Source organism: Eufriesea mexicana, unplaced genomic scaffold (assembly GCF_001483705.2).
Source record: "Eufriesea mexicana isolate 0111107269 unplaced genomic scaffold, ASM148370v2 scaffold2351, whole genome shotgun sequence".
Taxonomy (NCBI): Eukaryota; Metazoa; Arthropoda; class Insecta; order Hymenoptera; family Apidae; genus Eufriesea; species Eufriesea mexicana.
In genome coordinates, this window is record NW_016910412.1 from 50,361 (window position 1) to 62,564 (window position 12,204).

At 41.5% G+C, this 12,204-nt stretch overlaps 1 protein-coding gene across 1 annotated transcript in view; it reads left to right on the plus strand.

The window, feature by feature from the left end:
- The first annotated feature begins 1,367 nt into the window (after nt 1-1,367).
- The window catches only part of LOC108549902 (serine-rich adhesin for platelets), a 157,877-nt gene continuing 147,040 nt past the window's right edge, over nt 1,368-12,204 (plus strand). Inside the window, exon 1 of the mRNA XM_017903472.1 lies at nt 1,368-1,664. Within this exon, the coding sequence (XP_017758961.1) occupies nt 1,644-1,664 (21 nt within the window). The 5' untranslated portion in view covers nt 1,368-1,643. The remainder of the gene's footprint in view (nt 1,665-12,204) is intronic.

A 12,204-nucleotide genomic window follows, 5' to 3' on the forward strand; every position in this document is an offset into this window, starting at 1 on the left:
TTGGTCGTTCGAGACGTCTCGTGGAATGCTTCTCTCGTGATCTCCAGGGTAGCTTTGTCGTTAAATCGTCTTTACTTTATCGGCCCCTGTTACGGTTTTGACTGGTACGTCAAGCCTCTTATCTTCCACTTCATCGCTTCTGGATGTTAGATTACACGAATGTACAATATTATCGAGGTAACGAATTCGATTAAATTTGGTCACGGGTTGTGAAAGACGTTGGAGGAATCTGTTTAGACAATCGAGCTCTTCCATCCTTCAATTAGACCTAATGTCTCTTTTATACGAGACGTCTTTAATAATCTGGAGTGAGATACATATACGTGTACACCTAAACCATATCTCTACAACCCTTGCAGTCCGAGAAACTTTTCTCCGATCGAATAGCGGCTCTAAGTTTCCTAAGAGCAAAAATTCGTTTTCCCAAAGAGTAATCAACTGCTCTACCTTTGTTAATAGAAATAGTATGAAATATAACAGAATAATATATTGCATGTTATCGATTTCCCCATAATAACACCATCTATGCGCAAAGAGTTAACAACGTCGATAGATAACCATACTTCCACACGTTACTCTCATACCAATAGCTTGCAATTTTAACGATAATCTCGGCAACGTATCCGGATAGAACCAATCTCGCAGATGGTCGGAACATCACCAAACAAGCCATTGGACATCCACATATCATCCAAACGTAAACGACCTAACCCAAAGCAAACAGTTCCGAATCGAGCAGCCGCCATCGAGTTATCATGAAAATCGAAACGTAACACCTTCCCAAACTCTGTGAACACTAGAGTTCCCTTCGGAGACAGCATGTTCTTAGCTGCACGGTCTCTGGGCGGGCACGGAAGCGTGGAGGAGCCGGCGCGGCCGAACGGCGAGAGGACGTGAAGCTATTCTTAAAATAGGGCTCGTCTGAACGAAGCGAATGAACGAGAGAAGCCGATACGTATACACGAAGGGAAGGGTGAGACGCGGGAGAGCTGCACGCGTTAACCAGAGGAAGATGGAAAAGCATGGTCGAAAGAGGAGCGTGTAGGCTCGGGAAGAGCCGAGAAGACGGAGAAAGAGAGGGAACACGGCGTGCCTCGCGGGTCGCCGGCTCTTCTTCAGGGTCCGAGCTTCGTCCGAAACGAAGCGCCTCCGCAGCGTTCTCCTCCTTCTTCTCTTATGAGAACGTGCCGTCGGGGACGACGCTTCGTCGAACCGTTCGTCGTTCGATCGGTTCTCCACATTTCACCTCGCGCCTCTTATCCCTCTCGCGTTCTCTCTTTCTCTTTCTCTCTTTCTCTCTCTTTCTATCTTTCTGCTTCTATTCTTTCTTCCTAGCCTTCCACCGCCCACATCGTCCAGCTCTACCGTTCCTTCATCTTCCTCTTCTACTTCATCTTCATCTCTGGTCTTCCTCTTCCTTCATCTCGACTCGAACGGTGTCACGGTGAAACCTACGTGGTGCACAGTCCGGGTGGTGGTGCTGGTGCTTGGTGTTGGTGCTGGTGGTGGTGCTGGTTCTTTTGGTGTTGTCCATGGTGTCGGTGGTCGATGGTGATCGGTGAATCCGCCTCGAGCGACCAGGGAGTCTCACCCTTGGAATCCTTTCGCTTTCGCTCGGTCGAAGAGGGGAGGCTGCACGAAGCATGGCGTCCTACAGGAGCTATGTAAGTGTTACTACTCGTGTTCGACCATGGCTTTCTCCTCGATATCACGGTTGGTTCGAGGGGATAAGGCAGACGCGTCGCACGGGTTGGGAACCAACGGTTTGATCAACGGATCGGGGGCGGAGGGTGGTTCGGGAAAACGTAATTTCACCGACGGTTAATTGGGAAGTTGGTTTCGCGCGGGGTGAAACGTTGTTTACGCTACGCGGTGTCTTCATTAAATCGGCGCTGTTCGCAAAACGACGCGAAGTTATAATTGGTGTTCCGCGGTGTCATAGCACGAGACGAATTTTCGCGAACGCGACGCTGAAAAAGAAGCAGAGGAACGCCTCTGCCACGCTGAAACGCATTCACCCTAATGTTGCGAACGTTTCGGGAACTGGGCAGGCAGAAAACGACGAATTCCCTGCACACCGTTTTCGCTTTTCTCTGGGCAAATAGGAGTTTCTCATATTTTCCTTTTATTCCTCTTCCTTCTTTTTTTTCTCTTTTTTCTTCGATGACATCGTTGATGTTTGGCTTATCACGTGCAAATGCAATGTGGGCCGATATGCAGAGAGATGATATTGGATCTGTAATGGTACATTAACGTTAGAAGAGAGCGTAGAACCGAATAGAAAGCGAAGAATACGTCTTCAAAATTTTCTAGTTATCACTTTCTAACGTGTGAAGAAAGTTGTTTGAAACTGAGTAGCTTAATGACACCGATAACTAGTGTAGCTACAGAATTGCTATGTAACTTTGCACAATCACTTACTATATCAAAGTAGCGAGTGACGACTATACACTTCTAAAAATAGGAATTTGATTATTAAGAAAATGCACAGAAAACTGTTCTCGACACGATATTCGCATAATTTCGAATACTGCAAAAGTATCAAACTATATTCTTTGTTTTCGGGAAAAATATATTGTATATTGAACGATATCAATTACGGATTCTGATAAAAATTGAGTTTAGACTATACCTTTTTCTCCAATGTTACGTCTCTTCGAAAGCCCGAGTTCTGAAGGGATGGTTTTATATCCGTAATCACCACGGTTCATCGGTATAATGAAGCATAATGAACGTCGTTGCATTGGCGTGCAACGGTGCGAAGTGACACTAGCCGTGCGTTATCTCGTATCTGGAAGCTAGAAGTGGTGTTTGCCGGCGATATTTTCTCGTTATCTCGAGAAATGATTAGAGATTTAGCTGTCGCATCGAACGTAGCAGTTTACGCTCGTTTAGGAAACATTCTGTTATGACTGCTACATCGTGTCGCGAATTTAATCGAAAGTGATTAGCGGGATCGTGTCTCTCGATGACCTCTTTAAAGGGAGGAGATGATGTTTAGTATTTATTGTGCACGGTGCAGATATTATTAACCCGCTGATGGCCGCGCTCGCGTCTGACACGAGCTATTCCTGATTCGTTTGTGGACACTGTCGTTCGTCTGGTTTGTTGTCGAACCGGCTGATCTGCTTGACGATTCCCTGCGTTGGAAAATATTATTATACGAATATTTCGTGATATGACATTTAGAGCGTAATAAACTGTCGGAATGGAAATTTTCATACTTACTGATTTGCCACTGCGAAATTCCTGGCAATGTTATTAAGTAAATCGAATTAATTTGATCGTGATATCCAGGATCGAGCGTTCTCTGAAAAACGAATAAAATATTTGTAATTATTATTTCAGAAGATAATTAATTAATTTCTTAAGTATTTTATAAAAATCAGTAAAAATTTTTCACACTTTTTTGTTTTCAATTTAGTTGATCGTGGCCAGAGTTACAAAAAGTGGAAGTATTTTAGGATATACACGGTTTTGCATGAGCTTAGCGAATAAAGCAGGATCATGTTATCGCGGGATAAAGGAAATTTTACATAAAACCGAAACACGGTCGTGTTAACACGAGTATGATCCTTAATGTAATTTTATAGAAAAATGTACCTGAATTTCTTTGTAAAATTATTTATGAAGGTAAACGTTAATTACGATCTTCCAAATAGAATTCGATACAATTTTAACATCATACCATTGCCATACGCGAAATTATTTTTGCTCCCTCCGTTGTTTCCAATACAAGTTTCATTATTTGACAACGCAAGAATTCCATATCTGCATATTTCCGTATATTAATTTCGATATAATTAGTTTCAATTTTCTACGTGGAATTAATAACGTAATGCTTTCCCAACGTCATTTCAATTGTCTTCATTATCTGTACTTCGCATCTTCATCCCTATTTTTACGCGGCGATTCTATAATGAATATCACACGATGATCAATAACAATTGATCTCAATCAAAATGATCCACGATATACAAATACGCTCTACATAGTTCCTATTCGGTATTTGCATATATTCTACAACCCTGTTAGCTCCTGGATCCACATCGTAAAACTTTGGAATCACATTTTCAAGACATCAAACTGTCTATAAACTAATAAACCGAACGAGACTCGCGTAAAAATTGATTTTAAAACTGCTCGATCTCCACGAGCAGCAGACGTACCGAAAAATCCCTAAATAAAAAATGTTCCAACGATTTAAAACTGGACCTAAATGGCCTACATGGTGGGTTTAAACTTTCGATTCAAAATTCTGCATTCGTTGTCATCGCTTTTGTTACTCGGCTACGCGATCTTTCTTGTCATCTACATACAATCAATTTTCTAATATTTCTTCTTATTCCATATTTTTAAGGGGAAGTCCTGATCTAAAACTTTAAAGAAATCGATTTTTTTTTACATCTTTTAAATCTTTGGTCCCTGCATAATATAGAGTTTAAAGAACATTACAAAAATTGTCGAAGTTATAGAGACCTCTTTGAAGAACGGAGCAACGTGTTTAAAGACAATTTTAAATTTTAATTTTCATGAAAATGTAGCATTGAGCAAAAAAGAACGCATTGGTCACAATCAGAAAAGAACAGGAACTCATCTACGAGCTGTGAAGAAAGCTAAAGAACGAAACGGAGCCAAATTGATCACTTATGGTTTACCAATTAAGAAAAAATCCTCATTCAGTATAGAATCCAGAAAAGGCAACATGGGCAACATTTCATCATACGTCCCTTACTGACAATAGTCCACTCCACCACAATTATCCCTAGAAAGAAGAAAGTTGCTGTAAATGGTGACGTGCGGAAGCAAAAGATGAACTTCAACAATTCAGTTACCTTCCTCCGCAAAATGACGAAGTAATTGAAGCAATTGATGCAATTCGAACTGCATACCAAAATTTAATATCTGATAATTTGTTGGGAAGATGTACTTGAGGAAGCATGCAAAATAATAACGAGAGCTTGTACTCTTGCATATCAGCTTTAGTTTGATTGAATTTGATTGTGGACCATCGAGATTCCTACATTCCTAGCTGCTTGTACATTCAATACTGGACATTTATCGCTCCTGAAACATATGAATGTACTAGAAATTTTGCCGGACATTCTTCTTTTATCTTTTCATCCGTCGGTTACTTCACCGGTTGAGGTAGTTTAGGTGTTAAACAACAAACCAAACACAGGTCCAATAACTAAGAAAATGCAGAAAGAAGTCATTACCTTCGACTGTCCAAACGAAACTCTTCGACCGTTAAAGGTTCCTTAAAACACGAACCCGTTCCAACCGGAAACGTACGTGACGAACGAGTATTTCGGATGGATTTCGTCCCTTTGGCCGTGGTCGTTGCACCTCGCTTGTAATCTGAATGCAAGCCGACCGCGCTGTAATTATGCGATGTAAATGAAGTCCATTAACGTTATCGTCCGAAGGCCGCGGACGCACGCGAGCCTGTGTTTACAAAATACCGAGAATTTAAGACCTGTGTTCGCCAACCGTGCCGATGACGCCAACTTTTCCCCCGCCTTCACGATCTCTTTCCGCCACGATCGCTTGCACGTGTTACATGTATTCGTGCTCGAGGGATCGAGCACACTGGCCTCCCTCATGCGATCGCAAAGATCGCGCCAGGCCGCGGTTAAAAAAATATTTTTCTAACATATTTATCTGGCATTTCGTTTCCTGTAACTCTGCCTCTGAACTCATAATGAGCGACGTTGAAAACACAAAAATACCAAGTTGCAGCTCGATGTGATAATTTCTTAATGTTCCCTCACCATTTTGGATTCTCCATTTTTTTCTTATCATTTTGACGTTGTATTCGTAACCAGTGATTTCGAAAAGAGGTAGATACCAATTTTTGTATAAGCACAAAGATGTCTTCATTGTTTAGCTAATTTCCCGGTGAAATTGAGAGAAATTGCTCGTTTCGTGGTCATAGCGGGTTACTCGTGTGGTGACTGGTGAAAAATTGTTTTGTAACAAAGAGTTGCTCGTTTGGTCGTACGTGAAAGTAGTTTCCCATTGGGTTTTACCACACCAGATATGTTCCAGAGTATTTACTGGTTCTGGAAAATGAGAGGGTTAAAAGATTGGTTAAAAGATGATCGATGATTCTTACCTGCCATGTCGAAGGTTTAGTCGAATAGAGTTTGAAGATATGTTCTCCACTGCGGGTTTCAGCTATCATTGGCCTTTGGACTTTAATATAATTTAATGGATTATGGAAGATTTTAGCTTTTTAGTAGCTGATAGTGTATTACGATACGATTAATGCAAAATCAGTGGAACCTGCAAAACAAGATAATATAAGTTTACAGTGTGGTGAAACGTAAAGAATAAAGTACAAGATAGAAAGAAAAGTAAAAATATATGTTGATAGTGAAAAAGAAGACGAATACCTTAATTCCTACGCTGTATTTGCATATTGTACAGGAGGCCACAAGGGTATTTTCATTAAGAGTACAAGATAAAAAAGAAAAGTAAAAATATATGTTGATAGTGAAAAAGAAGATGAATACCTTAATTCCTACGCTGTATTTGCATATTGTACAGGAGGCCACAAGGGTATTTTCATTATTCTAAAATTAAAACAAAATTGTCGAATTAGCTATGACATTCAAAGTTATTTAGTCGGCGATGTTCATTCTATATAGACGATTTGAAACATTTGAGGCACTCCGATCACTGATGGCCACCATGATCCCATCGAAGAAACTATCTATGGTCTCAGGTAATCGGCGTGACATTCAACGTGTTCAAAAAAGAAAAGAGAAAAGAAACGAAAAAGATATAACAAAAATAATAAAGAACTATCAAAACGGAGAAAGTTTCTCTCAGTACCGAATAACAGTGGACCATTCATAAATCAATGTATAATCACAATAAAACTGAAAACATACACTAAAAGAGTACCACGTAAATGTTCCATTTCTCCAACTTTCTTTTCCTATTTTCGACTTGTTCTACTTCATTTCCCAAAATAGAATAGAAGAAAGAGGGAATAGGTAAACCTATCTCCATGTTCCAAGCATAATTTGCGAAACTTCAATAGACCATTTACATAGTCAATTTACAATAGTAATAAAAGAAGAATTGAAAACATACATGCAGACAGCACCATGTAAATGTTCAATCCTTCCAACTTCCTTTTCCTATTTTCGATTCGTTCTACTACATTTCCCGAAGTAGAATAGGAGAAAGAAGGAAAAGGGTAAACCTATCGCTGTGTTCCAAGCGCAATTTGCGAAACTTCCGAAAATAAAACTGCAAAGTTCGGGTGAAAAATCAGCAGCTCCGTCGTAAAGGTTAGAGCATCGACCATAGTCTGTGCTGTAGATAGAGGACGGTCGATGGTCAGACAGCGTTGGACATCGTAAGCCGACGTGTACGGGTCCGATAATAATACATAGATCGGCTGGCAGCGGTGCGGAGGTAAACATTTACCGAAGGAGCTCGGACTCGGCAGCCACAGGGCACGAATTCCGGGTGTGCACCTCACGGAAACGCGTTCATACGTCGACATCAGGTCGCCTGTGCCGTGGCCAGCAAAATTAGCCGGGCCTTTCCCAGACGACGTATGCCTGGCGGCGGTGTACTCGTGCAAACCTTTCCGCTGCCTATGCCACGAATATGCGCACCCTCGCTGCAACACCACACGCGATATACACGGTGTCCCGGTTAGGCAATTAGTCTAAATTCGAGCTCCATGGTGGCTGTCGATGAATTTGTTTTTCCGGGCTGATCGAGTGGAAGCGGAAACGGGGAGATTATGCGACTAGGTTGGATTTAGACCCTCGATTACCGGCTTTGCGATCGTTCCTCCCGTTCTCGGATTTTCATTCATCCAGTTATTTTTAAATTATTTCATTTCCCGACGATTTCTTGAATTTTAATTTGGGAGTAGAGCAACTAAGAGATTGTAGAATTTCGGTAGAGTATTGTGGATCATTTAGAGTCGTTAAAGATAGGAAGAATTTACCAGTGAATATTGCTTGTTAAACGCGATACAGGACTGCTTAACCGTGTCTAAGATTATATAAAATTATATTTCGTGCAAAACGTTAAAGAGAATATTTAACAAACGAGGATGGCAAGATTTGGTCAATATCTAGTTCACTTCAAATATAGTTCCAGAAACTCTAAGATATTATAAAAATATGATTATCTTTTTATAATATGGTTACAGAAAAATAAATGAAGTGAGGCACCTTAGGGTATGCTCGACTCGAAATGAGCATGGATGACTTCCAAACGAATGCACAAAATACAAAAATACAAATCCTATTTTATTAATAGTCGATACTTATACCCTATATGAAAGTTAAATATCCATACGAGGAACCCAAAGATAATCGATCCTGTACTTCTATTTCTCAAAATTTTGCTTGTACTTCAAATTAAACGAACGACTTGTATATCACGGCTCAGTTACGTCAAAACGATCTATACGATGGGTGTGAAGTTTCCAAAAGAGCTGACGGGCAGCAACCGATCGACCTTTCCTGCGAGGTTTTCGTTGCGAAGCCCGATAAAGAATATCTCCGGTCGTTTCGGCCGACAGCTTTAAGAAAGCTCTCGAGGGAACGAACAGTTTTGCCCTCGTTCAATGGGGTTCTTTAAACACGACTGCACTGGGGGATGAGTCGGGGTGTACGATATCTCCTCCTTTCCCAAACTTTCCGGGGTGAGAACCGGTCGAGGAGGATTTCTGCGGACGGCTGAATCTTAATGTGCCCGATGTGCTGGCTTTGCTACTGGATCGTAGACGAACTCGCGATATCGAACTTTATTGGACCGCTATACGTCTCTCCTTTAATTCTTTTCTTCCGATAGAATGAATTATAGGTTTCTCCACGGGAACCGCAATTTTCATAAATAGCCAGACGATATCAGTCCACTTTATTTATCCTTAATTCTCCCTGTGGTCGACATGATTCCGATGTCAGGTCTTATTCCAATTTTAGATCTGAAACATAATTTATGCGTTATGAATTTTATTTATTCTGCGCGTCGCTAGCAATTATTTTTTGGTTTGCGATAACAAATGTAATTAATATTAGTTAGATTAAAAGAACTATTTTGACTACCGTCATCGCTGGTTTTACTGAAGGAAAGGTTTCTTTCTGTATCCGAAATGATATCAACGTAAGTTAGGTCTTATGCTAATTTTAGATCTATAGCATAACTTCTACGCGATTATATAACAGCGTTATCGTCTCTCATTTACTCTGTATATCACTACCAGCTTTCCTTCAGTAATACTTACTATATAATTTATATTCATAATAATAAAATGAGAAGGACTGTTATCATTTTTATCATTGTTCATATTACTGACACGAATTAATTCGAAATCACTTTTCCCGGGGTAAAAACAATTTTCACGCTATATTTACTTTCTCAGAGAATCAATTTAGACATGTATGACGTTAATATGAATGTACATGTGCGTTTTGAGCGATTTTGACCGGGCCTATTCGCAGCATACGTGAACCGATCAAGTTTCTTATTTAAGGCTGACATTTAATCGCGGACGCTGACTTCAGTGGAATTATTTTACGTAATAACGACAATTTCGTCGATCGACGGGCATCTCTGTAACGGCGTAAGTAAACGATGCGAGGTACGTCGTGGACGGGACGCATGATAAATTTAGCCGGTGTACAACGTGTTTGCGTTCCACTTCCTAGACGCGAAATCGAACAAGTTGGTCTTTAAGCTTCCCTCGCGACATCTGCACGGGGTGAACTTCGGGCAAACTGAGACATTCGTTCGCTCCTCGTGATTCGTCAACTTCGTAAACACTCCACCGAATTAATTCCAATCTCCCGTGTGTAATTAATAACGCGTAATCGCGATCATGTTAAATTGCCTTCTGCACGCATTGCGATTTGTAACAGATGAAAGCTGAAGTCTAGGCTTGTAATATGGTAACTAGGATTGGAGAAGTCGCATAAATGTTTTGGAGTTTCGAGATCGTTGCATGTGGTAATTGCAATGATAATTCCCTTAAAAAAGAGACTCTAACCAACTCCCTACCAAGTTTCTCTAGTATAAATCTCAATTACAACTCGTACAACCTGAACTATAGTCGAATCCGGACCTTTCACATCCATCAAACCCACCACCATCGAATCGTTATTTCCTCCAAAAACCTGAATTTTTCGAAAAACCTCTGACAGAAATACAAGAAATCTCACAATCCTGTTACCACTGTCGAATGGTTATTTACTCCAAAGCCCGAGTTTTCTCAAAAACCGTCGACAAACATACAAAAAGTATTACAATCCCGTTACCGGAGAGAATAACAAGAGGCAAGACCCAAAGGAAGAAGGAATAGGGGTGTGTTCTCCAGCAGGGCGGTCTCGGTGGCCATCGTTGGTAGAACGATAAATCTTGGGAACCTCGCGAGGAAAGGATTGTGGCGGCGAGGAAGGCCAAGCGTTACAAGGAAGAAGCAACAAATCGCGTCGCGTTAAAACGCGAAACTCTCGTAATACCCGCTCCGAAGCTCGCGGGGCCGCTTAAAAATAGTGCGTCCCGAACGCGCCCGTTTATTTCCAGGCCTATCCGAGAGGACCGTTGTCGACGGATGAAGCCGGTGATTAAACGAAAAGGGAAGCCAGAAAGCAGGGGTTGCAAAAGCCGGTGTCGTCGAAGCCGGGGAATCGTTGGGGGTAATATCGCTCGTTAATAACTCTCTCTTTGCTCTGAAAAGACAAGTTGGTACACGGAGCAGCATGAACGCGATTAAACGTTACGAGGAAAATTCAACGAGGATAAGAGGCGGTTCGAAAGGGGGGTGGAGGGGCGGAAAGGGCGAGCGAGAAGTGGCGCGAGCTGAAGATAGAGAAAAAGATTTAACGGCACTTTTGAATATTTCAAGACGAGTTGTTGCCAGGGCAAAACGTTGCCGTGGGACGATTTAATTGAGCGTCCTCCTCTTACCCTCTTGACACTCGACGCGCAGCCCCTTCCGAAGAACGTCGACGACTGCAAATGCATATGCATCCGTGGCTCGCGAACCATCGCTGTGCATCCGATGCAGTCGGCGTTAAATGGGGAACACACGCTTCCCTGGTCGTGATTTCCTTCGATGTTCGCCAGATTTGTGCGCCTTGTACGGCTCGGATTGAAAGGGGTCGGATATCCCGTCCTGCGTGGCTGTTTGTACTTCAAGGGTAGTTTCGGTACTCCCAGGAGTAGATCCAAGTGAAACGTACGGTTCTTTGTAGCTTTTACTTCTTGTGAAAGTTTGGAATATCATGGAACGCTTCATACTTCGCATTGGAATAGGTATAATCTGCAAATAATAATAGTAGTCATTATACATGTATTACGTAATATGATAAATAATCTATAGACCAGAAAGAGCATCCCCTATATTCATTTTCCAATTTTTGATTTCCTGCTTATTCTTTTTCCGATCATGTTACGCGAATGAACAGTTTATTATGACTTTAATTCTCCGTTTTAGAACGAGACGAAAGTCATATTTCGAATGCAAGCAGATAATATTACTAATATGAATTATACTAATTATAAATTATCGTTCATTCCATTCTTCAAACAAGAGTACTTTATACGATCCGCCTCGTGGATTCGATAAATCTCAATAAACGAAACGAACTGTAGCCCCATTCTCGGGGCATCATCCCCTAATGTTCTAAACGCTAGCACGTTCGTCGATTTAAACAGCTCGCGACAAATTACACGTTCATACTAGTAGGGGCTCGTGATAAAAGCGGCATCGCGATAATGCCCGGGCTTTTCATTGCGCCATGTCGCGACAATAAATTATGTTCGCCGAGAGGCTAGCCAGTATTTGGCTAGTGCTTTGTGCTCATGTTGGGCGTCGACGATGCATAACCGACTAACGAGTCGGGTCGCATCCACATTTGATGCTTCGACGTTGCCATCGGATACAGGTGTTTCCGATAGCCGTGGCGCAGACCCGATCCGATCGCATACATTTCACCCCGTCGTGGAATTTACGCGGAACAGTATGCTTAAGCACGGTCGCGTGGAAAATATTTCGGCTTGTTCGTTCGTTCGTGTTAGATGCGACGTCCATTGTTCCTGGTTTTAACAGGAAGATCGTGAATACGGGGTTCTAAAATAGTGCATAGCATTAGCATCTAATATATAAGCATTTTTCTTAATTTCTAAATACAAGATGTTAGTACAACCACTTCCTCTGAATAC